We start from the raw sequence: 27,833 nt of genomic DNA on the forward strand, positions 1-27,833 counted from the left end.
AAGCAGTTAGAATAGCAGCTAGCACATAATAAGCATTCAATATATCTTAGTTATTATCATGGCTATTAGAATTTCTCAGAACTTTTGTCTGATTTGACATAAGTACTGCTGAGCCTCACTCCATAAGATAACAAAGGGCAGGTTTTCTGTCTTTGTTTTCTTTAAAAGGCAGGTTTTCTAAAAGAATCAATCACTCGAGGGTCTCCTGAATGGATAGCACAGTTCACAGACTGGGACTTGTACAGAGTTAGAGGCCAAGAAAAATCAGTAATTAAAGTTTGCGAACTGCGTTAATAGTTGTTTTTCATAGATCTCTATGGAGGCTGAGATCGTCAATTGTAGAATTACTGTTTCTGAAACCTGCTAGCTTCTCAGTGGAAAAATGGCTTGAGAAATCCAGATTTAAATTTGTTAAAGCAGAAATGGAAACTATCCTTTAAAACATGTCACAGAGTTTACTGAGTTCATGTAGTTTAGGTCATACCAGTGTTCTTACTGGAGGAAGCAGACTGGTGGGATTTGGAACACACCAGTCCTACTGGACTTTGTGGACAGTTGTAGGGCCAGGAAGGTTACCCTGGGGGACTTGCTGTAATTGGGGTATCATGGTATCGAGGTTAGGAGCATGGACTCTACAGTTAGAGAAGCCTGGATGGGAGCCACAGCTCTTGGCCCCGAGCCAGCCGTGAGCACTCAGCAAGTTGCCTCATCTTCTAAGTATTAGGCTCCTTTCTATAAATCAAGGTAATAGCGCCCACTAATTGAGTTATTGGAAGGAGATTTAAATAAGAGAACGCAATTAAAATAATTAGCACTGTGTCCAACACATTGTTGGTAGCTCTCATTAGTGTACTTGAAAACCAATTCTCTGTGTATCGATAGATCCTTTTCCAGAATGTGATCAGAGCAGGGCCTAGGGAGATTGAAAACCTAGTCACAGTTTATTAAAATTGAGAAAATTAGCCTCTTTGAGGTCTGGAGTTAGGGTCTAGAGTTCCTAAATCTGGTCTCCTTACTGGCTTTATAGTCAAGGAGGCAAAAGCGTTTTTAAAAAGGTCTTAATTTTAAATAAATAACATCCAAGTCACCCTTTTGTATTCATTTTCATGTATACATAATTAACCTGTCCAAGATTTTTTTTTCTATCGGGCGCCTGGGTGGCTCAGTTGGTTAAGCGACTGCCTTCGGCTCAGGTCATGATCCTGGAGTCCCGGGATCGAGTCCCACATCGGGCTCCCTGCTCAGCAGGGATTCTGTTTCTCCCTCTGACCCTCTCCCCTCTCATGCTCTCTCTCTATCTCATTCTCTCTCTCAAATAAATAAATAAAAACTTTAAAAAAAAAAAAAGATTTTTTTTTCTATCTTCTTAAGCCAAGAACTGGAAGGCCAGGCCCTAAGTTTGCCAAACATAGGCCTAATGGATAAAGCCAGTGAAAAAAAATCTCTTTAATGATCTTAAAACACATAAAAATTAATTCAAAATATAAAAATTTAAGAGGAATAAAAAGCACAAAAGATAAATGAAAAAATTAGGAAATAATAAAAATAAAGTATGATTTTTTTTAACTTCACTTTTTTTTATTTTAATTCCAGTGTGGTCAACATACCATGTTGTATTAGTTTCAGGTGGACGATGTAGTGATTCAACAATCCCATACATCAGCTGGTGCTCATTACAGGTGCACTCCTTAATCTCCATCACCTATTTCCCTCATCCCCTGCCCCCACCTCCCCTCTGGTAACCATTAGTTTGTTCTTTGTAGTTAAGAGTCTGATTCTAGGTTTGTCTCTCTTTTTTCACCCTTTGTTTTGTTTCTTAAATTCCACATGTGAGTGAAATCATGGTATTTGTCTCTCTGACTGACTTATCTCCCTTAGCATTATACTCTCTAGCTCCATCCGTGTTGTTGCAAATGACAAGATTTCATTCTTTTTGATGGCTGAATAATATTCCATTGTATATATATACACCACCTCTTTATCTAGTCATCTATCAATGGGCACTTAGGCTGCTTCCATAATTTAGCTATTGTAAATAATGCTGCTATAAACATTGGGGTGCATATGTCTCTTTGAATTAATGTTTTTGTATTTTTTGGGTAAATACCCAGTAGTGTGATGGCTGGATCATAGAGCAATTCTATTGTTAACTTTTTGAGGCACCTCGGTACTGTTTTCCACAGTGGCTGCACCAGTTTGCATTCCCAACAACAGTGCACGAGGTTTCCTTTTTCTCTACATCCTCGCCAACACCTGTTGTTTCTTGTCTTCTTGAGTTTAGCCATTCTGACAGGTGTGAGGTGGTATCTCATCGTAGTTCTGATTTGCATTTCCCTGATGATGAGTGATGTTGAGTGTCTTTTCATGTGTCTGTGGCCATCTGTAGGTCTTTAGAGAAATGTCTGTTCATGTCATCTGCCCATTTTTAATTGGATTGTTTAATTTTAAAGTATGGTTTATTATTATTTATTTTTATAAAGTATAATTTTAAAAGGAAAAAAACAGTTTGAGTTGCACTTTTGGTGAAAGATAAATTAAGAGTAGAAAACGTTACAAAGGCAGGAAAATGGAATGCAAGAACTCCAAAAGAAATAAAACAGTGCAAGTTAGAACAAAATACTAAAATAGGGCAGAGCTACAAAGTTATGAGTTTTAAAAACAAGGTAAAAATATATGCTCCGAAAAGATAAAGAATAGATCCATCTGGAAGTAGGCGAGCAGCATGATCTTAAGTGGGTCCTCCAAGCTGGAACAGTTTCCCTGCTCAGGGTCCTCTGTCAAGGCTGCTGAGGGTGGGCCACATGTTAAAACTGACCATCTTTCACGCAGAGCTCCCGAACCACTCATCTAGGTCCTTTAGCTACTTCTGTCATTCCTCCCAGGTGCTCTGGGTCGTAGCTATTGTTACCCCCATACAGAGGAGCAAACTAAGGTTTGCCTCTGCTTGGTTTCACCTGTGCTCGGTCTTTTTCTGTCTTTCAGGAAATATTGCCATCATCATCAACAACAGAGACCATAACAAAATCCCATGCCCTTTAATCCTTCCTGCTCATTGGGTCAAGATTAGCCACCAAATTAGGAGAGACAGCCATTCTTAGCGAATAACCTAGTGATCGTAAATGTAACTTAATAACTCTCTGGAGTATTAGGGTTTTTTTAATATCTTTATCCCCCTCCCGTTTTTTTGTTATTGTTGTTGTTCCACAGTTGATCCTGGTTATTCAGATATTTACCTCAGTTCAGTCTCCTAAATATTTCCTTACTGTGAACACTGCATTTTCATTGCCACTACCAAGTTTAGGCTGCAGTCTTGCCATTCCTTGTATTAGCTTCCCATGGCCCCTGTACCAAATGACCACACATCAGGTGGCTTAAAGCAGCAGAAACTTATTCTCTTCAGTTGTGGAGACCAGAAGTCTGAAATCAGCATTATTGTGCCCAAATCAGGGTGTGGGAGCAGGGGCTACAGCGCGCTCCGGAGGCTCTGGGGGAGAATCCAAGTCCTTGGCTCCTGCAGCTTCTGGCGGCTGCTAGCATTTCTTGGCTTGTGGCTGCATCACTGCAGTCCCTGGCTCTGTGGTCATGTCGCTTCCCCCTCTGTGTGTGTCAGATCTCTTTCTCTGACAAATACATGTGTTTGCATTTAGGGCCTCCCCAGATAACCCAGAGCAAACTCCCCACCTCAAGTTCTGCACTTAATCACAATTGCAAAGACCCCTTTTTGCCATGTTGGGTGACATTCACAGGTCCTGGGGATTAGAGTGTGACTGTCTTGCAGGGGCCCATTTTTCAGTCTGCCACAGCCCTAGACTTTCCCAGCCGTCTCTGCCTTCTGTCCTCTACTGGGAGCCCAAGTTCCTTTAAACATGCAGATCAAATCATGTCACTGCCTTGAAACTCTTCAGCGGCTCCTTGGCTCTTGGCACTGTCCTGACTCTGATATGGCCTGATGACCTCTCCCCAGCTTCTCGCTTCACGGTCTGCTGCTCAGCCCCACCCCTACCCCCACCCCTGTTCCCGGAGGAGTGGGTTCACTTTCACCTGGACTGCAGCACCCTCTGCCTCCTCTGGTTTGGCACACTCCCGTTTGTCATTCCGTTCTCATTTAGCCTCTGGACCTCACTTCCTCTGCCCACGTGGGGTAGGTGCGCCTTTTTGCATATCCCACGAGAGCTCTTACCTCGATAGGGACAGTCTCCCTATCACATATCCACCCTGGGCACGGGATGTGTTTCCTGCATCTGGCGCGGTGCCTGACATGCAGTAGGTGCTTAATAAATATGTGTTGAGCCTCTACGTCCGCCTTGCCAAGAATAATACTACAACAGAGAGCACTAATCCATGCGGAAGAGTTTTTGCTGGAGAGGATTGTAAATGTGGATGCCAGAAGTTCCCACGGATCGTTATTTTTAAGCAGAAATCAAGTATTATGTAATTATGGGATCAAAGAAAACATTTTCATGCTTATTACATTCTGTTTTCTTTCAGGCCATTCCTGTGTTTCTCACTTTGCATAATGTAGCTGAAGTTATCCTCTGTGGGCACCAGATGTGTTTTCGGAAAGAGGTAAATGGTAATGCAAAATGCTAGTTTCGCTTCCCTTGCTTTAAATTTCAAAGATGCACCTTTTCTTATGGCCCAAATTAGTGTCTACCTTGTCTTGCCATCTGTTTCCTGACAGTGGTCATGACTGCCTGGCAGTCATCCCTCATTTCAAGGATCATGTTTTCGACATCCCTTCGGTTCATCAGGCTTATGTGGGGATGCTCGTGGATCTGAACGGTGCTCAGCTGCAGCTCAGGGCAGAGTGAGCACCTTGGGATACAAGGAGGAGTTTACTGTGGGCCGAGGAGGGGTGGTGGGGGGCAGCCTTCCCGCCCGCAGCTCATCCCAGGGCCGCGGGGAAACGTATCGCAGAGCCTTGCATAGGGTGCTGGGAGCATCAGCCCACCCTGGGCGAGTTCCCTTTGCTTCCCAAGCCCAGCTCTGCGTCACACCAGTTGGAGCAAGTGTCTTCACCTTCTGTGCCTCCCCCTGGGAAAGGGGGATGGTAATGACACCCAGCTCCTACAGTTGTTGGGAGGACACAGCGAGGCACCCGTGTGAAGTGTATCCAGCGGTTTCTGGCACAGAGTAGGTGCTCTGTACATGTTTGCTATATTTATTAACACTATTAGTGGTGGTTTTAATTTGGTTCCTCTCTTGGGAGTTCTTTCTTTCTAATGAAATCTGCCCTTTCGAAATGGTTTCGAAATCTGGAACTTTTCAACTAGAGAGGCTAGTTGGTCATTCAGGCAGCTCACTTCTTACAGGTGTGCAGGAGAGAGAGGTGTCCTTCCCATGGCCGAGGCCCCTCCGCACACCTGTGCGCCCTGTCATCCCATGGACTGACTGCCTCTTCTGGCCTGGAGAGCTAACCTCTCTCCGTCTCTGCTGCCTTTCTTCCCTCAGCCCACAGACACTCTCCGTGTTCTCAGGCCCCCAAGGACGGAGCAGGCCCTGGGAGACTCGCTCACCCTACCCCAGCTCTGGAAGGCTGTTTCTGAAACCATGCCAGCGGGCTCCCTCGCCTGTGCACCCCTCCACCCCTGCCCCACCGCATCCTTGCCCTCCCCCAGCACAGTGCCTGAGGGAGGGTTGGCTTCAGAGCTGTCCATGGCCTTGTGGCCTTCTCGCCTGCAGCCTGCTCCTGCCCCCACCATTACCCTGAAGTTGCTCTGGCTGAAGTCACTGGGGCCTGCATTGATGCGACTCTGTTGGCCTTTTACACCATTCGTCACCAGGTTCACCGCTGCCTTCCCTTGAGTCTCTTGGCCCCCGTGACCTGCTGATTCTCTTCCCCAGTCTCCGGCTCTTCCCCCTTCCTTCGTCTGCCCTACAGGGTCTCCCAGGGCTCTGTGTCAGGTGCCCTTTGTTCCCACGCACACACTTTCTGGACAGTCTCATCCACGCCCGTGGCAGCATCCCCCTCAGTTCCCCGGGGACTCCTGTGCCCCATATCCAGCCCAGACCTCTCTCTTGAGCTCAGACCCCTGTGGTTGCTGCCTCTGGCTCTCCCCGCAGCTGTCTCCCGGGCATATGAAATACAGAGGGACCAAACTGGGACTGCTCTGTTTTCACAACCTGCTTCTTACGTGGTGATCCTGATTCTGGTCATCACCACCCAAGTCAGAAACATAGGGGTCCCCTGAGAGTTCTGCTCTGGTCTTCCTTCCCCCCACACCCTATGTCTGAATCTGTCCCCTCCTCTCTGTCCTCACTCTGCTGCCACCTTGGCTCAGGTCCTCATTCTTTTTTCAGGGCTACCTGGTTAGGGGCCGAATGAGGTCTTGCTCCCCTGAACCCTTGGGCCGCCAAGTAGGGCCTGGGCCGAGCGGTCCTGGCTTAGATGGTTATCGTGTTCTGTGCACGCCATCACCTGCCTTCGCCTGCCCGATGTGCCGTGTGCCTGGCTGGTTTCCCTGCCCCTCCCAATGCTCCCCTTCCTCCACACTGCACCCAAGCAACCTTCTGAAATGGATCTGATCATGTCCCCCCACGGACATGGGGGCTGCCCATGACCTGCATGGAGGCATGCAAAGGTGCCATACCCCTCTCAGGTTTTAGAAAATCCAGCCCCAACCAAACTTCTCATTTTTCCTAGACCATGCCGTGATGTGTTCTTTTCTCTGATCTGTCAGAGAACCTCTTCAAGCACCCACTCATTCATTCTGAATATTTTACGTACCTGTATACACACCCACCATGCCAGGCTCTGGGTCTACAGTAGTGAGGCAGGGGCATGGTCCCGCTGCTCTGGGCTACTCCTATGGAGCATCAGCTGAGCAAATCATGACACCCACCTGCTGGACTGTACGGACAGAGAGGCCACTATGGGGAAGTGACATTTAACCACAGACAAAGGCTGAGCAGGAGTTCACCAGGTGGGGCCAGGAAGGGGAAGCAGCAGACGCAAAGGACCAGATGTAGGAAGGGACTTGGCAGGAGTCACTTTGGGCCAGTGCGGCTGGTGCTTGATAAGAGAGGAGGGCTTAGGATGAGGCTGGAGACTTAGGATGAGCCTTTGAGGCTGACCTGGGAGTTTGGCGTGTATGCTGAGTGCAGTGGGAGGCCAGGGTTGGGTGTGAAAGCCCAGACGGACCGATCAGATTTACAGTGCTGACAGTTCATCCAGCTGTCTGTGGAGGAGACAGGACTGCAGGAGGTGAGAGAGGGGGTGGTGGCGACTCTTGAGGTCTCACGAGGGAGGCCCTTGGTATTTTAGGCTGGTCTGCATGCAGCTGGAGCTTGACACCTCTGACACCTCAAGGAGCATGAGACCTCTCCCTGACATTTTACTTAGCACACCACCTTGTGATTTCCATATTTCATCAATTCTAACACGTACTGCTTTTTCTCACGTTGAAAAAACATATTCACTATCTGCAGTCAGAATGCTTCTGTAATCAATGGTGTGCCCTGGTCAAACGCTTTCTTTCTTAGTAATATATAAAGAATGGGGGGGGATTTTATACTCGGTGGCATCAGAGGTTCAATGAAATGCGGTAGGAGTTTCCCTGGGTCTCTGTCTGCTTCCTCTGAGCCCCCTCTTGGCAGGGACCACATGGTTGTCTTCGTAGCCCCAAAATCCAGTCCCAGAACCACTGCCAAGCTGAATATTCACTAACTAGTCACTGAAGTTCAGCCACTCCCCAAGAGCTGCTCAGCTTCTGGGAGATGGACTCATGCTTCTTATCTACACAGTGGATGCTTCTGTTGTGAATTGAAAATGAAGATTTACCTGGTCTGGGCAAGAGATCCAGGCATCTCTATAGGGTATTGCTTCCTGATGGACCAGTTGGATCACAGAGGTGAGGCTGAGTATAAGAAACAGGTTAGAGTGCCTTCGCGGGTATTTCCATCAGGCAGAGACCAGGGGCCAGACTTCCAGGCTGAGAGGACCTGTCCTTGGAAGAAATTGGATAAATACCAAAATATTTTGAATCTTCATCTCCATTTCATCCCTAACACTAAACAACATCATTTCTTTTTTTTTTAATTTTAATTCCAGTACAGTTAACATACGGCGTTATATTAGTTTCAGGTGTACAATATGGTGATTCAGCAACTCTATACATTGCTCAGTGCTCATCATGAGAAGTGTGCTCTTCATTTCCATCACCCATTTCCCCCATCCCCTCACCACCTCCCCTCAGTTTGTTCTCTATAGTTAAGGTCTGTTTTTTGCTTTATCTTTTTTTCTACGTTTGTTTTTTTGTTTCTTAATTTATACATATGGCATCTGTCCTTCTCTGACTGATTTCATTTAGCATTACACTCTCTAGCTCCATCCGTGTTGTCACAAATGGCAAGATTTCATTCTTTTCTTTGGCTCAGCAGCATTCCATTGTATGTATATGTACCACTTCTTTATCCGTTTATCTGTCAATGGGTAGTTGGGCTGCTTTCATAATTTGGCTATTGTAAATAATGCTGCAATAAGCATGGGGTTGCATGTATCTTTTCGAGTTGGTGTTTTCATATTCTTTGGGTAAATACTTAGTAGAATTACTGGATCATAGAGTAATTCTATTTTTAATTTTTTTTGAGGAACCTCCATACCGTTGTCCACAGTGTCTGCACCAGTCTGCATTCCTATCAGAGAAGCACGAGGGCTCCTTTTTCTCCACATCCTTGCCAACACTTGTTGTTTCTTGTGTTGTTGATTTCAGCCTTTCTGACAAGTGTGAGGTGATACCTCATTGTGGTTTTGATTTGCATTTCCCTGATGATGAGTGATGTTGAGCATCTTCTCATGTGTCTGTAGGGCCATCTATATGTCTTCTTTGAGAAATGTCTGTCCATGACTTCTGCCCACTCTTAATCAGATTATTTGTTTTTTGAGTGTTGAGTTGTATAATATTGTTGAGTTTATATATTTTGGATACTAACCTTTTATCAGATACATCATTTGCAAATATCTTCTCCCAGTCAGTAGGTTGTCTTTTAGTTTTGTTGATTATTTCCTTTATAAACAATATCCTTTCTTGTCAGGGCAAATAAGGAAACAGTGGTATGAATTACATACTTACTTAGTATCATTTTAAAAAATGCTTCTTTCCTTTATGAGTGTAATAAACAATAGTAAGTTGTAGAATATGCAGAGGAAGAAAGTCCCAGAAATCAGCTGTGATCCTACTTCGCACAGGATATTATTCTATTCTGTCAGACTTTTTTTCAATGCACGTATATAGACATTCTTACACAGATAATAGAATATATCCTATTTTCCATTGATCAGTTTGTCAGGAATCTCTATTCGTGTCCTCATTCCACTCCACATGGAATATGATGTGTTGCCCAATCCCTGTTTCTAGACTTATAGGTGGTTTCTAGTAGGTTGGCATTAAAATCTTCTCTGTGATAAAGATTAAAGATTGGCTGTGATCTGTTCCCGCATGATTCAGTTTCCTGATCATTTCACTTGGAGCCTCGACAGAGTGACCAGATATTACCAGGAGCACAGCTATGTGACACCTCTTAGACTTTACCTGTGACTCACAGTGAGACCTCTTTTGTCCAGTTTGTGTCGGTTTCACCAGACTCCACTCTGGAGAGGAAGGTTGACCTCCTCGTGACCTTGTTCCCAGGTTTTAAGGATAAACTCTGTCTGGAGCTGTGGTTCACTCTCACCTCCCACAGTACTTTGTGCATGCATGCGCAAACACATGCACACGTAATTTGACTCTAAGGTAATGTGTGGCTTGTGGAATTGGTCTCACTACCTTGCAGATAGACTTGTCACAGTTGAACATTAGAATGCTGCTCTTCATTCTTTTGTTCGTTTGTTCAGCATTTCTTAAGTCTACACTGTGTATCAAACGTCTGGCTAGGCCTGCAGCTATGGAGCTAAACTGGACACACTGATCACCCTCACAGAGCTCAGCTGAATGGAGGAGCCAACACATAAACTCTGGGATGCCCATAGAATGTTATATGGGCTGGAACAGGGGTGTGGGTGGACTGGGGTGACCACTGGTAAGTCTGCTTGGAAGGGCCAAGGGCAAGATTTGAACCCAGTCCTGCGGATGGTAGGAATTTTCAAAGTGCAGGGAGAAAGGGCACTCCAGGCAGGCAGAGGAAGCAGCAGATGAAGGTAGTAGTCTGAAAGGGCTGGCGGGGTGTCCTGCAGGACTGGCGGGCTGGTTGTGGCAGAATAGCATCATGAAAGGTCAGGCTCTGGAGCTAGATTGCCTGAGCCCAGACCTTGGGAGCTTGGGCAGCTTAGCTAATTTCTCCGTGCCTTGGTGTCCACATCTGTAGCATATAACCTGAGACTTAACCCATAATGAAATAAGTCAATCCACGTAGAGGGGTTAGAACAACACCGGCACAAAGTAGTCCTCCGAGTAAGTTAGCTGACCACCCGTAATGTTAGCTATTTATTGTTATTTTTGGCGATATGACTTTTGGGAAGTTATACTGACCCACTCAGAACACTGAGATATCACTAGGACTTATGCCTGGGTGACTTTCGGACTGAGGAGCCTCAAAAGGTGAACGTCTGACATTAACTCCTGAGTTGTTTTTGGAGCCCTGGGAAGCAGAGCTCACTAATGCATTTATTGCTTGTTCTAATCCCCATATCTCAGGTTCTGACTCCTCTAGCCAGAGGCATTTAAAATAAAAAGCACCCTCTCCTCTGTGGAATGGGCAAACTGTTTAGAGCACTGTGTGGATTTGCTGCCCTGTGACGGAAGCCGCCAGACAGTTGCTGGATGCACCTGTTACTACTCATGGAACAGCTGGGACATACTCTTCCTCTGTCCTGTCTGTTCCTATTTTTCCGCCAAACTGTTGAGATGTTGATTACCCTGAGCCCAGAAGCTTGCAGTGACACATTTTCCCATGATGGGGGCACTTCTCCAGGTGCCCTGAGCCAGGTCACCTTTTTGGGTCATCCTTTCTGTACTGAAGGGATGTGTCCCCACCAGGTGGCAGTGGAGTCAAGGTTGGTGTGGCCAGCTGAGGCAGGTTCCATGGAGATGAGAGGGAAGGCTCTGGCAAGCCACTACTTTGCCCGCAAATAGGATCTATTTATTAAAACAACGCAAACTGGATTATTTAGTAATGCATGCAAACTGAGGATAGCCTTCATAACAAACCATGTTACCTTGTCAGTCTTCACATTTCTAAAAAAACAGAGATATGATTGACGTATAACATATTCATTTCAGGTGTCCAACATAATGGCTTGATATTTATATATCTTGCAAATGATCACCGTAAGTCTAGCTAGCATCCGTCACCATATGTAGTTATACAGATTTTTTTTTCTTGTCATGAATACTTTCAAGATCTACTCTCTGAGCAACTTTTAAATCTACAGTATGGTATTAGTAACTCTAGTCACCATGCTATGCTGAACATGACATCCCCAAGACTTACTTTTATAACTGGAAGTTTGTATCTTTTGAGTGCTTCATTTTTAAACAATATGTTCATACTTCACTTTCAAGAACTGGAGTCGAAAAGCTGTAGTTTGTCCCCAACTAGCAAAGTAATCCTTTGAAATGTCCAGAATTAATCTGTTATTTCCTCTATCAAATACAGAAACTTCTGTGCTTCTTCCTGCTAGAACTTTATACCTGAGTGCAAAGGACTAACTCCCTTAAAATGACTAATAAAAACAATGGGCCGCCTGGGCGGCTCAGTTGATTGAGCATGCAACTCTTCGTTTTGGCTCAGGTCATGATCTCAGAGTTGTGAGATGGAGCCCCTTCTGGGCTAGGTGCAGAGTCTGCTTGAGGTTCTCTTTCTCCCTTTCCCTCTGCCACCGCCCCCCCCTCGGCTCCTGCTCTCACTCTCTAAATAAATAAATAAATAAATAAAATCTTTAAAATAAAAAAAAATGACTAATAAAAAGGAGAGGATAAAGGTAGGACCTGCATTAGAATTTCTTCATTTCAGGGAGTTTAGATTTCAGCCAAGTTTAGATTTCCCCAGTCTGCCCTTTCTCTCTCCCTAGAGGTGGAGTCAACTGTCCCTTCTCCTTTTTCCTGTTTCTTCATTTATACATCATCCCAGAGAACTTACAGCCCTGCTCAGAGTCAGAGCTGGATCAGTGAAAGGCAAACATAAGGAAGCAGACTGGAATAGAAGTTGAATGAGAGCTTGATTTCTCTTCTTCCACAGGTCTCATCAATTCCTCTCTCTCTCCCTTTCTTGGCATGTAAGATATTTGAAGGCTTGGCCCTGGCATCATTTTGGGGTTTTGTGGGTAAACCCAGTTCCAGGGGTGAGGGTAGTAAAACCGCACACCCAGAGTGCTTTGCCCAAGTGACTCAGCTCTGGACCTCTGAGTCATCCTTTGTGTAGTCCAAGCAGAAAAGGCCTCCAGAAATACAGAGGTGCAGCCAGCTCTTAAGCCCCCAATAAGCTTATTCAACCTTTATTTGCCTCTTGATCTAAATATTTTCTTTTAAGGGGAAAAAGAGGACTTATAAAGACTAACTGTAAGTCTCTTTATTTTCATACAGAAAACTTCTCCTGCAAAGATCTGTAGGTAAGTTTAGGGGCACCGGGTGGCTCGGTCATTAAATGTCTGCCTTCGACTCAGGTCATGAGCCCAGGGTCCTGGGATCGAGCCCCGCGTCGGGCTCCCGGCTCCGCAGGAAGCCTGCTTCTCCCTCTCCCACTCCCCCTGCTTGTGCTCTCTCTCTTGCGTTCTCTCTCTCTGTCAAATAAATAAAATAAAATCTTTAAAAAAATAAAAAAGATCTGTAGGTAAGTTAAAAAAAAAAACAGCAAACCACAGCCCTCTAAAATAGAAGACTTAACCTGATTTTAAATGATGATAAGCTGTTGGAGATGCCTATTTGAGAGTTGACAGAATTTATTATAGTTATATACCCCTATTTTGTGTCTTCTTCTAAATTTTACTATCTCTTTCTCTCTCGTGGTTTTTTTTTCCCCTGAAATATTCTGTTCCTAAGGGGAAAATAACCCGTGCTAGATTTCAGTCACTGAAGCCCAAAAGTTCACTAAGAGTTGTGCAATACTGATGGGAGAAGGAAAATGGAAAACACGAAAAAGGACTTAAAATGTTTAAAATCGTGTTTGCAGTTGATTGGGTTTTTTTGATTCCCACGGTGGAGCAAACACTGGCTGCAAGATGAGGGATCGGAGTCGTGGTCTTGGGCCACAGCAAGGTGATGAAGGGCAGGCTTCCTAGCCCTTCCTGCCTCGTTCCCTTGGCTGAAACACGAGCCCGGCTGGACTCTCAGGCCGATCCCCTGGGCCCCCCTGGGTGCCAACCTGTAACCCTGTTCTCTGGCTGCTTCTGGCCTCTGCAGCCATAGCTCTGAAGCTCAGTCTTGATGATAGAAAACCAACAGAAATGCTTTGACACATGGATTTAGGACCTTTTGTTTCAAATATTTCTGGGCTTTCATCCAATCTCTTTTTTTGCCTTGATTACAGACGGCTACTTGGAAAAAAAACAAAACACAACACTGTTAGGACTCATCGTCTTGTTTAAAAGATTAGCAGGTATTAAAGAGGCATTAAAGCCCACTAATACCTGATATAATCAGGTATTGCTCAAGGCCAAGTTTGGTGGGAAACCAAGTGCTGTCGCCCACCTGGCTGTCCCCCATCTCCTCTCAGCCCCGAGGGGCTCTCTGTTTGAGAGGACCAGTAACATTCATTGCCTGTGGATGGGGAAGCGCCCTATATCCTAGAAAGCCTTCTACTGTAGGTAGACCAAAGCTATTAGGGTTGTCCTCTCCTCCCACCTAAAACCTGCCTGATCCTGTGCAGTCCCAGAAACGCTTCTACCCGCCTACCTCCGCTCACCCCACCCTTTGCCTCTGAGTCCTTTGACAGTCTGGGGCCTTGGAGTCTTCTTGAGGCCATGTGTGTGTGTGCCTTCAAAGTTGGCGAGGCTGTAGAAGGAGGGCGGGCTGGAGCGGAGGACCTTCCTGTGCCCCAGGATGACCCGTGTCACGCTGACCGCCCCAGGGCTGTGAGGTCCCAGCTCTGGGGATTCCCCCATCCCGGTTCCACTGGCCATGCTAGGTGGGTTATGCATATTTGGCAGGAATGCCACGTGAGTGACGTGCCCTTCTTAGTACATCATATTAGGAGGCATATGACATACACCTGTCCCATCATTGGAGCTGTTAAGCTTGATCATTTGGTGAAGGTGAAGTGCAAAAGATTTTAACATGCTTTCCATGGCGTTTTCTTTTTCCTAAGTGGTAGAACTGCAATCTGATTACCCAGTTTTCCACTAGTGTATTTTTGGGGATCTGCAGTTTAAAAAATTTCTTATAACCTGTTTCACGGGCATCCTGTTTTTCTCGAGCGAGCCAGCCATGGTTTTGCAAATGTCCTGCGAGTGCCCATATCTGGGGACAAGGCCAGCTGAGCCCCAGGGAGGGAACTCTCTGGTCCCCGGTGGAGCACCCAGTTGAAAACTGCATAGGTAGTGAGGTTCTCGAGGAGGAACAGGGGCACGGGGTGGGGTCTTGCAGGGTCTTGGCCCCGTGCTCACTCCACTCGATGTGTTTCAACCCCCACACTCTCCGGGCAACGCTTTGATGTTGAAAAGTGAAGCTGCCTGTTTTATCTCTTTGCACAGTGCTCTCTTCCTCCTGGCTGCTGCAGGATGCCTTCCCTTCAACGACCCCCAGGTAAGTTCAAGGGCTCTCATTTTGCCTTCCAAGTGTCTTTTACTCTCCGAAGCCTGCACGTATGAGCAGAACTTCTTAGTCCTTCCTTCAGGAATCAGAAGAACCCCAGCCTGTGCAAAGGCATTTAAAAGCTTCCAGGCAGAGCGCCTGGGTCGCTCAGTCGTTAAGCGTCTGCCTTCAGTTCAGGTCATGATCCCAGGGTCTTGGGACCGAGCCCCGCATCGGGCTCCCTGCTCCGCGGGAGGCCTGCTTCTTTCTCACTCTCCCACTCCCCCTGCTTGTGTTCCCTCTCTTGCTCTGTCTCTGTCAAATAAATAAAATCTAAAAAAAAAAAAAAAAAAGCTTCTAGGCTGGGTGCCTCGTGGCCATGTCAGTACCCCTTCTGCAGGCCTTTGCCTTCTCCCCAGGGCTGCAGCAGCCCGGGCGAGCTCTGGCCTCTGGGCACCGTGGTGGCTGCCGTCGGCCCTCTGTATGCGCTTGGAGGACCCACGAGCCCCAGCCCGAGTTGCTCTAGCCTCGTGCATTGAGGTGATGTAGATTTTCCCTCTCATCCCGAGGGCCTCATCTGCAGAGTGATTTTCACTTAGTTATCCTGAGTTTTTCCTTATTAGGCCCTGAGGACCCACCCCCTTACCCCTCCAGTAGCAGTCTCGCTGTTTTCTGTTTTCTCTCTCTTCTCCCCTAGCAGTTATTAAATCCCCATCAAGTGTCAGGCACTGAGCCAGGCTCTGGGGACACAAAGAAGAATTGTCCTCATCCAGGCAGAAGTCGGAGTCCAGGCAGAACAAAGGAGAGGAGGACAGACAAGAAACATAATTATAACATGGGGAGGCCGGGGCTCTGTCGTGGGGAGATAGGGGACGCCATGTGGCACCTATGAAGACTCGGGGACCGGGGAAATAGGAGGAGCTAACAATTATAGGGAGCTAGCTATGTGCCAGGCTCTGGGCCAATGCTTCATGTGCCTTATTTTATTTAAAATCTCACAGTTTCACAAGGAGAGGGACTCTTATTGTCTCCATTGCATAGCTAAAGAATAACGAGGCCCCAAAGGTCACCAGCTAATGAGTAAGTGGGGGTTTCAGATTTTACACCAGATCTTTCTGATGCTAAAGCCAGACTCTGCTCTCTGGACTTAAATCTTGGAGGGAGAGGACCAGATGGCCAGGAGAAGAAAGCAGGTGTGGGCACAGTCGTGGAGGTGTCCTGCCTTTCTGTGATTCAGCTTTAGTGAGCACTTACTCACTTTTGCACAGGGGCAAATTCCTGTCTTGGAATTTACAGGCTAGGGAATGGTGGAGAAAGAGACAGGTGATACATGAAATAGAGTGTGGCAGATGAGATAAACTTCTGCGCAGAAAAATAAGGAAGGGAAGAAGAGAGGGAACGCCCCTCAACCGTGTTGGTGGGGGGAAGCATCCGGGCTTGGGGAAGTGCAAGTTCTTTCTCTGGAAGGGGTGTTGTAGATAGGACTGATGGGCTTGACAGGGGCTTGTCCTAGAGATCGTCGGGTGCCATGAGTTTGGATTTTATCCTGAAAATCACTGGGGGACTGTTGAATGATTTTAAGCAGTAGGTGACACCATCCAATTAGTCTTTTAGAGACAGTGAGGGTAGTGTGGAGAACAGGAAAAAGGGTGCTGGAGGCAGAGAGCCCTATTAGGAAGATGTCATAGGCATCGGGGTGAGAAATGAGGATGGACTGGCCAAAGGCCCCAGAGTCCTGTTGTGGCACCCTGGGTTGGCACCGTGCACCGACATTTAGGGTTTCTGATTGCCATGCTGGATCCCATTTGGCTCTACTTATAGCCGTTTTATTATTATATTTTTTAAATCCTGTGTTACAGTTTGATCCTGGTGGATATTTCTGGGCTGTAATTCACTTACTCTGCGTAGGTAAGTTTTAAAAGAATGCTTACTTAAATAATTGAGGCTTATTATTTAGACCTCATTATATATCCACTTTTCGGTGACCCTGAACAATAGGAAGATTACAGACAAGGTGTCAAGGTTAAACTTAAATGGGCATTTTCTGATCTGACTTTCCTGTTTTGGAGTTTTCCTCAAATGTTCCCATTTCTGATATAGTCTTCTCTTTTTCTTGACAAACATTAATTAACTCACCATGGCTCTAGCCATGCTTGCTCAAGTCTACTTGAGAAACGCTGGCTGATCTTCTCTAAAAATGGTGAGAAGAGATCCAGAAGTTTGTGTTTAACAAAACAGTGTCCTTCAGCAGCATACCCAAAGAAATGGACGCAGGGGAAATACAAGGGCCATCTGACTTTATTTCCAATCATTCGTTCAGTGTTTTCCCGTCTGTAGTCTTAGGGGGAGAGCAGGGCCCTGACTTGGTTACACACGATTCAGAAATGCAGCGTGTTCCTTTCTCCTGCGCACCCTGCAAAGGAAGCCGAAAGCTTCCTGTGCGTTGTATCCTTCTGCTGATCACGAGCCCTCCTGGCCCAGCACTCTCTGTATTGACTGGTCATCGCAGGGGATTACTGCGCTCGCATCCTGGACTCCCTCCAGAGTGTTGTTGTCGCCCCCTGTCGGCCGGGGGTGCTCCTCGGGGGAGGAGCGGCGCTCGCCTGTGCTGATTCACGTGGAACGTCCTGTGCCAGTAACATGCGCGGCTTCGTTTTCAGGGGCTTATGAGATATTGCAGAAGGCCCGGAAACCCAATGCGCTAAGGTAAACTTTTCAAGTGGGGTGGGTTGTTGTTTCGTTCAAGCCAAGGGGTGAGACCCACGGTGTCGTGAGCGTGCCTGGGGCCCCCAGAGCCGTCTCTCCTGCTGTTGGGCCCTTGCAGGCGGGATCCACCAGCACCGTATCCTACCCGCCGTCAGCAGTGGGAGAAGAGCAGGGGAGCCTCTGCCCCCTTCCTTCAGGGACAGCTTTTTAGAGAACATTTTTATAAAAATGTGACCCGAGGCTTTGGGGCCCCAGTTTATTTCTTGCAGCTCAGAGGCCAACTCTTTTTTCTTGTTTACTCAGCTCCTTCCTAACTTGACTTTGTTTAGACTCAGAGGTTCCCCAGTCACGAGCTCTGTGCTGGGGTAAAATGAGGCCCCTGTTGTGCAGTCAAGGGACCAGCCTTAGCAAATGTCAATGAAAGAGACAGGAGTCCCGGCATGGGTTGGCCTGCAGCTGGGAGGTCAGAGGCCCTGGACTGGTCCCCTGGCCTCTGGGTTTTGGGGGCCGCCAGAAGGACCCCTGGGAGAAGATTATACACTTGGAGACTGTGACTTTAGGTCCCTTAGAACACCTTTTGTTCTTTTAATGAAGTGTTTGTGCAGCTAGAAGCCAGTGGAGTTGCCAGATAAAATACAGGGTGCCCAGTTAAATTTGAATTTCAGGTAAGTAGTGAATCCTTTTTTTAGTGTAATTATGGCCCATGCAATATTTGGAATATACTTGAACATGATTCTTTATCTGAGATCCAGATGTATTTGGGTGACCTGTATTTTTATCTGTCAAATATGGTGGCCTTAGGAGCCAGTCCAATGGCCTGAGAGAGTTGACTCTCCTTTCCTGGTGGCAAATGTACACGCAGAGATAATCCGTCATAGGTGAAAATGTGTGTGATTACTATTAACTAGGAAGTGTTTTCTTAAAAATGAGCCAGGAACAAGTTTTGAATATAAAGTACCCTTCATACCATTTATTGACAATTTTTAAATGTAGAAACTTAACCATAGATATAATTATTAGAATATAATGACTTTTTTGTGTATGTAAAACACTTCTATTATTTCACATGTTTTATCTTTTTTTTTTTCTCATTCCTTAGCGACATTGACCAGCAGTACTTAAACTATATGTTCAGGTAAAATATAACTTACATTTTCAAAGAACAACTCATATATTTCTAGAACTAACGGATTTTTATTTCCCAATAATATTTTGATTAGAGAGCTCTGAGCCAATGTGCCTACCAGAAAGGCAAGCTAAATAATTTGTGGGACGACTAGAAGTTGAGAAAACCAAATAGTGGTTCTGTCCGTAGACCAGACAAAAGGGACCTCTTTCTGGCTCCACACTTCAGAAGGCCATGCCTCTCCCCATGGGTTGTGGATCTGTAAGGTTAAGGGGACATTTCTTCCCAGGGCCCACACCCTCCCTTCTAGCCTGGGACCTAGAATTCCCTGCTCAGGTGGTTCTGAGCTCGACTTCCTAACTCATTCCTAGACCCAAGGAGTGTCCGAAGACAGACTGTTAGTGGGAGAGGACTTGCAGGAGAGTGGACTTGCATGCTGATTTGTCCACACACAAGTGTATGAGGCTTCAGTGTGCAGGATGGAGCCTGGGGTGGAGAGAGAAGGGGGCTCACTGGGAGCCAGGAGCCAGAGGTTGGATCTGTCCATGCTGCCACATTCTGACATGAAGCTCCAGGGACTCCAAGAATTCTAAATTCTAACCTAGACTTCCAGGTTTTTTGAAGGTATATTTACTGAGGTAGGATGAAGTTTGAGGTTTGATTTATAACATTTAAATATGGTATATGCACTGCCATTCATACCCTTGCCCCCAGCCAAGCAAAGAATAGGGCTCTTTCTGCTAAATAGAATAGCTGGGAGTGTTCTTGGAGTTTTGTGGTCTCTGAGTGTACACCGCGGGACCTAGCTGAGAGGGAAAGAAGGGTGAGATCTGCCGCTGGGAGCCCAAGTTTGCCCTAATGCAGCAACGCTTGCAAAGGTGACCGAGGCTGGGGATGTGCCACTCAGCACTTAGCCATGCTGATTTCTGCAGGAAGTTCATCTTAAACATTCAACATGAGCTGTATTCTCCATCTGCAGATAAAGCTCATAAATGTCTTAGTTTATTAAAATGCCTTTTCAAAAGGATCCACCACAGGCATGGCTGTAGGCCTCTTTTGTACTCCGCTGAAAACAATCATTAGTTCCACTCTGCCCGGACACACCAGCTGCCTTTTCAAGAGATGTTTCTGAAAATGAAGAAGGCTCTGGATGTTTAACATGTTCCCATGACATCAGAACACTTGGGGCAGTTCTTTTTCTCCATAGAACTTAGAGTCCACTCGAGCAGCAAAGGAATAAGGGGATGGAAAAGTGAGCCTCTGTGACCCCCGACTCATCCTCCTGCCAGCCCGGTTCCCCCCACCCACCCCGGGCTGAGCCCGGTGCTCAAGTCTTCCTGGCTGGGCATCTACACACTGGCTAAAGCCATGATTCTGTTCCCGAGTCTTCTTTCAGTCCCTGTGATGAAGATGTGTGAGTTAGAGTGAGGGCTGCTTCTCGATTTCCCCTGGGCACAGGACACTGAGGGGTCCCTCGGATCAGTGCAGCAGCTGCCAGGGCCAAGAACTGGTTTGATCCTGCTTTTTTTTGAGGGAAGCCGGTAGTTGAGCGGGTCTGTACTTTGGCACATACTCCTATTTTCTTGAGGGTGTATTTGCTCCCTGACCCTGACTTCTGGTGTTTCTCATATAAACAGAGGTCTAAGGCCCGAGGCAGACCGGAAAGGATGAAGGAAGGAATAAAGGAGGGGGTTGGATCTGGGGCTGAAAATAAATGGAATGTCTAACAATGATACGGCCTTTACCAGCATTTTAAGAAATTTAGGTAATTTATAAGGAATGAATATTACGGGATACATGCCCAACACCATTTCCTTTTAACACAAGCAGACATTATTAAATATTAAATGGAAAATTATCATCTGTTCCCTGCTGCTACTCCACCCCCCATTTTGCAGATGAAACTGTGTGTGTGTGTGTGTGTGTGTGTGTGTGTGTGTGTGTGTGTGTGTGTGTGTCAAAAGGAAATAGACACGCGATCTGTCTGGGGTATAACTTTGTTGACTTCAGCCTGTGGAGAACATATTTTTCTCCTATTTCCCCTTTATATTTCCTATATAGGAAGTAGAGGAAGGTTTTCTGTTTTGTTCATTGCCATATCCCCAAATTAGAACAGAATCTGGCACTGAGCAGACATTCAATAAACAGCTGTTGAATGCATTTTAAAAATCTGCTGTCGATCTGTTATCATATGCCTTTTATAGGAGTGTAAGTTCTTCTATAGAGTTTACATGTCGCATATAGTCTTAGAAATATAGGGGGCTTCAAGGTATACTTCTCTTCTGCCCACCACAAATAGGTATACTTCTCTATACTGCCCACCACAAATACTCCTGGAGGCGAGTAATTACAATTCCAAACACATATGCGGCGCCTACTGTATGTGTGGCCCTGCTAGACACTTGGGATCCAGGAGGAATAAAATATGGTTCTTGCCCTATAGGAGGTCACAGCATAGGAATTAGGAGTGGTATGCCACTATATTTGCAAAACTCAAACAGGGATTAGAGGATCAACTCTTTCATTTAATTATTTCTTCTTATTTTTATCCCCTAATATTTTATTTCGGAGACACCCTTTGGGATGATGCCAATGATGGGATTTGGGGTACCATGGCAAGCTCTGGGAGATACTTTGGGATGGAAAGGGGCCTCTTCTATCCTGCCATAGGAGTTATAACCAAAAGGGGATCCAGTGAGATAACATAATGGAGTATTGTACAGGGTCTGTGTTTGCCAAAGAAAGAAGAGATGGCAAGCAAAGGACAGAACATCTCCAGGTTAGTTTGTAGTGTGCATATTTTTTGTAGCTACCTGTAAGGCCTGTCTTACAAACCTACAACTTCTGAATGACCTAACACATGGCTCTCCTTCATTGCCTCTCTCCTGACCCTCCTCACCTCCTGCCTCTTTGCATGACACCGCTCCTCTGAGTCATCGGAGAACCAGTACTTGAGGGGCAGAGCAAAGGAAGAGATTGAGAAAAACAGAAATGGTGCAAGGATTTAACCCCGGAGCAGGGAGGGGGCAGGGCTGTCAAGCTAACAGTGCCTTCCCCGTTCAAACTGTCCCCCACACCGCCTATAATGTCACCAACTAGAGACTTTGGTGGTTCTCCATCCCGGTGCCCTTTAGAGCACCCTGGGGCTGTAACAAAGGAAAACAACTGAAGCTTGGATCTTGCCCTTAGAGATTCTAGCCAGGGTGTTGGCCATTCTGGTGTTCAGCCAGCATTAAGAACCAGAGTAGGCTGTCTAGCATTAAAAATAAAAAAATCCCCTCCTATCCTTGGATAAAAAGTTGTATTCCTAACCTCTAACCAGATAGCTGCCTGCATGGCATGGAGTCGTGATGGAAAAGGTGTAGAAGGTGGGCCAGGGCAGTGTGAAGGCGTGGTGGGCGGGTACTGGGAGATGGGAGAAGCTTCTGGAGAGGAAGGACCAACATAGCCAGCATCAGAGGAACACTCCTCCTTCTCCTCATCCTTTTCGGCTTCCATTGCAAATCAGTCCAGGTAGTTTCCAGGCACATGGTGGATGGGATGGATCATTCTGTGGGATGTCTTCTTGGAAATTTAGCTTACCTTCTACAGAGTTAATTTTATGGCAGACAGATTTAGCTCACACTCGACAGCTGGCTTTTCGGTTGCAGCTGATCTGTAATTCCAAGTTGGCTTTGTTTAGCTTACTCGTACTCTTGGCAAATTAGGTGTGGTGATGGCCACACAGCTGGCCTGGGGGTGGGGTGTGGGTCCTTGGCCCATCACGGGTGCGGTCAACCCTCTTGCTAAAACCTGAGGCATCTCAGGAGATCTCACCCTCTCACTGATGAGTGAGACCATTTGGTGCAGCTAATCTGCTCTTAGGCAAATTTCACTGTTTCCGAGCAGAATGGACAGAATTGTATGTTGCTGTTCCCTCAGTGCTGGGAAGACTTCCTCACTGCTCTGCTGTTTCATTTTCAGTGTGGTGCTCCTGGCACTTGCATCCCATCCCACAGGTAAGTCAGTTTGCTTGTTTTATATTGCCCATTCAACCCAGTGCTCTGACCCAGTTGCATCTCTGAGGGACATTTTATAGGAGAGTGATTTGCCTTCCAGGATGGAAGCACTGGGGTTAGGCATTGTCCACGTACTTGAAACTGATCTCAATGACCCATTGTGGATTTATCGCCCATGAATTTATACTTACCCCTTCTTAAATTTTGACATCTGTGTTTTCATCTGGTGCGGCCTCAGCTGTCCAGACAGGCTTGTTATCTGCTGGATAAACTAGTGCTTGCCTTCTCCTCTTCTAAAGTTCCTTCTTCAAACATCCAGAATTGCTTCAATCCTAGTGTAAAAGGATTTGGTGAAAAAGTTCAGATTCACCCTACTGCTGACTGACATCCTTTCACACATTTTTATCATATGTGATCATGCAATATTCATAATTGCAGATTAAGGAAGTCGAGTTTTAAAGCTTACCTTTGCCCTGTTGGCTGCCTCGGTTACTCTAGAGTTGTTTTTCGGATTCAGGAATTGCCCACAATACTCTGTTCCTTTGTGGTTTTTTACTCTGAAAGGTTTTGAAGTTGATGCCAAATATAACAAAATAGTATCTGCATGCGGTATGGCTGGAACTACACATTTTATTGGTCAGTCTCCTTCAAACTCATGTTTGTTGGCCATTTGCTGGGCATAAGGCATTTCCCAAGCCCTCAGAGTCTCAGTTAAAATGAGAAAGGTGACCTGGGTTATTTCTAAAGCCCTTTCTAGTTCCTGTTGTGCCCAAAACAATGAGCGCTTTCTGTTGGCACCTTTAGCTGCTTCGGATTATTTGAACTAGTCTCCTGAGAAAACTGTCGATAGTGACGGAGTGTTTCTGGTTTGTATATGACTCATCTGAACCCGTGTCTCATGAGGATAATGTGAATTACTTTTTTCTCAGAGCATTATTCTACACTTGCCCACACTGATGCACGTCTGCTATTTTCTGCCCATTCCCACAGCCTGGGGTTATCTTCCGACTGTAAGGTTTGCTGCTGAGTGCCCTCTGCACTCTCGTGTTGAAAACCTATCCTTTGTAAAATAAAAATCATATGACGCCCATGGTGTGAACCCTACCTGTTTCTGCTCACCCAAGCTGCTGCTTGTCTGCCTTTGAGTGTGCCTCTTGTCATTCTTTCATGCAGTCAGGTGGTTGCCACCCAAGAGATATTCACGAGCCCCCGAAGCACCCTCCCCCTTGCAACTGTGTTTTGTTCAGAGCCTTTGGAAAAGCTTTGATTTGCATGCTCCTTTGCTCCCTGACTGATTAGTGGTGGATTTGGGTGACAAATCCTCACCTAAATAAATCACTCTGCCTTTCATCTAAGAGGTGATGCTTGTTCGTTTGTTACTCATAATTCTCAGAGCTGGAAGGAATCTTAGTGATTATCCAAGTTGCCACCACCTTTTACAAATGAGGAAATTGAAGCCAATAGCAGTTAAGGGATGTGGCCAAGATGGTGGAGGGGAGGTGTGTAGCAGAGACACCGGAGTTTAGGTCCTGACCCTTCTCCCAGGTTTTTCTTTTTTAAATGCTTCTTTTTTAGGGATTCTACACTTTATTATAAAGTCTTCTGAGTGAGTGAATAATTTTATACGATTTTATTAAATTTCTTTTTGGAGCTTCTCTTGGTTTTTGTTTTTACTTTGTTTTGTTTTTGAAAGAGAGAACATGCGTTCGTGCACACATGCAAGGGAGAAGGGGAGGGGCAGAGGGGGAGAGAGAGAGAGAATCTTAAGCAGGCTCCATGCTCAGCTCAGAGCGTGATGCGGGGCTTGAGCTCACAATCCTGAGATCATGACCTGAGCCGAGATCAAGAATCAGATGCTTAACTGACTGAGCCACCCAGGCTCCCCTGGAGCTCCTTTTGGTTTGAGGGGCATTTTTCTACCAGTTTCTGAGCACAGGGTTGCTGGCAATAGTATATATAGTTTGGCCAGCATTCCCACATTTTACCCTGACTTATTGCTAAACTTTTAGGCCAATGCAAGAATATCTTGGGCACTTACTTACTCTCTGGGCACACAAAGTGGTCAATAGCCTATGGTCGTAGAATGGCCTGGGCAGAAGAGTAATTTAAGATAGGCCCCAGATTCTTTTTGAGGTGATGAAATGTTCTGGAAATTGGTAATGATGATGGTTGTACAACTCTTAATATGCTAAAAACCACTGAATTTTTAAAAATGTATAGGGGACATGGGGCACCTGGGTGGCTCAGTCGTTAGGCATCTGATTCTTGATTTTGGCTCAGGTCATGATCTCAGGGTGGTGAGATCAAGCCTTACACTGGGCTCTGTGCTGAACTTGGAGCCTGCTTAAGATTCTCTCTCTTTACTTCTCTCTCTACCCTTCCTCCCACTCTCTCTCTCTCTCAAAAAAATGTATAGGGGATAAAAAAAATCATTCTTATTTGAGAACTTGTTCGGAACTCAGTTATACCAGAAAAAGATGTTTACAAAGATTAATTTTCCTTCAGATTATATTAAAAAACAAGAATGGACATCAGATGCTTAGTCCCATTCCTTCTGCAGGCTTTGATCGCTTGGTATGGTGAATGATTGATATGTCTGTGGTGGGCAGCTCAGGGAGTTGTAAAGCCTGTGGGGTTCATCAGAGAGAGACTGGGTACACTTCTGTGGAAGGACTCCTGGATGCAGGTTTGTTGTGTTGCAGTTTTCAGGTCGCTGAGATGATTGTCTCTGAAGAGACCAGGTAAACAAAGATGGGCTCCTGAGAAGGATTTTGCTGGCCTGTGAGACTGGCTGTGACCCTGGTGGCAATAGCTGAGGTAGCCGTGGCCTCCCTTGCTGTAGGTGGCTGAGGCTCCCAGCTCCCCAAAGCTGTAGGGTTCAGGTAGGCCTTCAGGCCTCAGCAGCCATCATAGCAGACTCCAGCAGCAGCCCTGGTGAAGGTGGGTGTGGGGCTCTGTACAAACTGGTGGCAACCTTCCAGAAGAAGCTGAAGATTTTCATCTGTACCAGCACCAAGTCCAGCTTCTAACCCACGAGCATCCCAGGGAAACACTGTAAAATCACACCTACTTCTGTGTGTATGAAGGTGCTCTGCGTGTGGTCACTGTGATCCTGTTGGTCGCTTTCTTAGAACTTTTACAAATTGTGTGCCAAGGGGCCTTAAAGACGTATATGGGTGTTTTTCTTTTCACCTCTGGTCAGTGGAGTGCCTTTGACTTGAAACCTTACTATCAACAGGCTGGTCCTTAAGGGCCTGTTTGGATCAGGAATGTTGAGTAGCAAAACAATCCTGACTAGAATAGGGAAGCTGCTTGTGAAATCCACATGAAAAGAGACTGTGTAAATTTTGATCAGCTTTAACTTTTAGAAACTCTCAGGGCTGCCACATTACAGTCGTGATCTAGCTAAAGTGCTCTGCTTTGAAATTGTGCAGTGCACAACCAGAGCAACTGTAAGCACTGCCTTTTTGCTTCAAAGAGCATTCAGGAACAGTAAAGATGAGATTCCTGAGATGATGGAAGCTCAGAGTCTAGAAGAGTACTGGAGGATCAGTTTTTCTCGGCTTTATAAACCTAAGTCAATTACCCTCAACTCTTTGATGGGTCCTGATGATATTTTCTCATAGCGGAATACAATTACAAAGTTTAAGCAAATAAAACACTGGAGGAAAATCTCTCTTCTCCAGAAGTATTTGAGGACTGCTGTGATAGGACAGCTCCTTCCAATTTGTTAGCTTTCTCATTGGACCCATGGGTAGTCTAGCCTGTTTTTAAGTTAGAACAATCCTTAGTCTTTCCCACTTGATTATTACACTTTCCATCTAGAATGTCCATGGCAGGGCCTGAGTATCAGGGAGAACATGTTCCTGATTCCCCACACCTGCACCAGTTAAGACACAGTAAGTCCTCAGGACTCATGGGTGCAGTGTTTTTATGAAGGATCTATTAACAATTGGTGGCATTTTATTTTTTAAAATTTCTTAAAGTTTTATTTATTTAAGTAATCTCTACACCCAATGTGGAATTCAAACTCACAACCCTGAGATCAGGAGTCACATGCTCTACCCGCTGAGCCAGCCAGATGCCCCACAATTGCTGACATTTTAAAGCAGGGCTTTATTCCTTTCGGTTTCTTTTCACCTCTTCTTTTTTTCACTTGTCTCTTAATTATTTAGTAGTACTTTAATTAATTAATCAATTAATTATTTTACATTATTTATTTTTTTGTTATGTTATGTGAATCACCATACATTACATCATTAGTTTTTGATGTAGTGTTCCATGATTCATTGTTTGGGTATAACACCCAGTGCTCCATGCAGTGCGTGCCCTCTTTAATACCCATCACCAGGCTAACCCATCCCCTCACCTCCCTCCCCTCTAGAACCCTCGGTTTGTTTCTCAGAGTCCATAGTCTCTCATGGTTCGTCTCCCCCTCCAATTTCCCCCCCTTCATTTTTCCCTTCCTGCTTTCTTCTTCTTCTTCTTCTTCTTCTTCTTTTTTTAACATATAATGTATTATTTGTTTCAGAGGTACAGGTCTGTGATTCAACAGTCTTGTACAATTCACAGCACTCACCATAGCACATACCCTCCCCAATGTCTGTCACCCAGCCACCCCATCCCTCCCACCCCCTATCACTCTAGCAACCCTCAGTTTGTTTCCTGAGATTAAGAATTCCTCATATCAGTGAGGTCATATGATACATGTCTTTCTCTGACTGACTTATTTCGCTCAGCATAATACCCTCCAGTTCCATCCATATCGTTGCAAATGGCAAGATTTCATTCCTTTTTTTTTTTTAAAGATTTTATTTATTTATTTGACAGAGACAGAGACAGTGAGAACAGGAACACAAGCAGGGGGAGTGGGAGAGGGAGAAGCAGGCCTCTCGCGGAGCAGGGAGCCTGATGTGGGACTCGATCCCAGGACCCTGAGACCATGACCTGAGCCGAAGGCAGACACTTAACGACTGAGCCACCCAGGTGCCCAAGATTTCATTCCTTTTGATGGCTGCATAATATTCTATTGTGTGTGTGTGTGTGTGTGTGTGTGTGTGTGTGTGTGTGTATATATATATATATATATATATACACCACATCTTCTTTATCCATTCATCTGTCGATGGACATCTTGGCTCTTTCCATAGTTTGTCTATTGTGGACATTGCTGCTATAAACATCAGGGTGCACATACCCCTTTGGATCACTACATTTGTATCTTTGGGGTAAATACCCAGTAGTGCAATTTGCTGGATCGTATGGTAGCTCTATTTTCAACTTTTTGAGGAACCTCCGTACTGTTTTCCAGAGTGGCTGCACCAGCTTGCATTCCCACCA

At 45.7% G+C, this 27,833-nt stretch overlaps 1 protein-coding gene across 1 annotated transcript in view; it reads left to right on the forward strand.

Moving 5' to 3' along the window:
• The window catches only part of SLC35D4 (solute carrier family 35 member D4), a 117,017-nt gene that overhangs the window by 33,079 nt on the left and 56,105 nt on the right, over positions 1–27,833 (forward strand). Inside the window, exons 5-11 of the mRNA XM_028098421.2 lie at positions 4,489–4,566; positions 12,519–12,544; positions 14,624–14,675; positions 16,523–16,571; positions 17,324–17,369; positions 18,469–18,504; positions 22,459–22,493. Coding sequence (XP_027954222.1) covers positions 4,489–4,566; positions 12,519–12,544; positions 14,624–14,675; positions 16,523–16,571; positions 17,324–17,369; positions 18,469–18,504; positions 22,459–22,493 — 322 coding nt within the window. The remainder of the gene's footprint in view (positions 1–4,488; positions 4,567–12,518; positions 12,545–14,623; positions 14,676–16,522; positions 16,572–17,323; positions 17,370–18,468; positions 18,505–22,458; positions 22,494–27,833) is intronic.

Source organism: Eumetopias jubatus, unplaced genomic scaffold (genome assembly GCF_037043125.1).
Source record: "Eumetopias jubatus isolate StellerSeaLion01/CBP00866 unplaced genomic scaffold, mEumJub1_p1.0 scaffold_16, whole genome shotgun sequence".
NCBI lineage: Eukaryota > Metazoa > Chordata > Mammalia > Carnivora > Otariidae > Eumetopias > Eumetopias jubatus.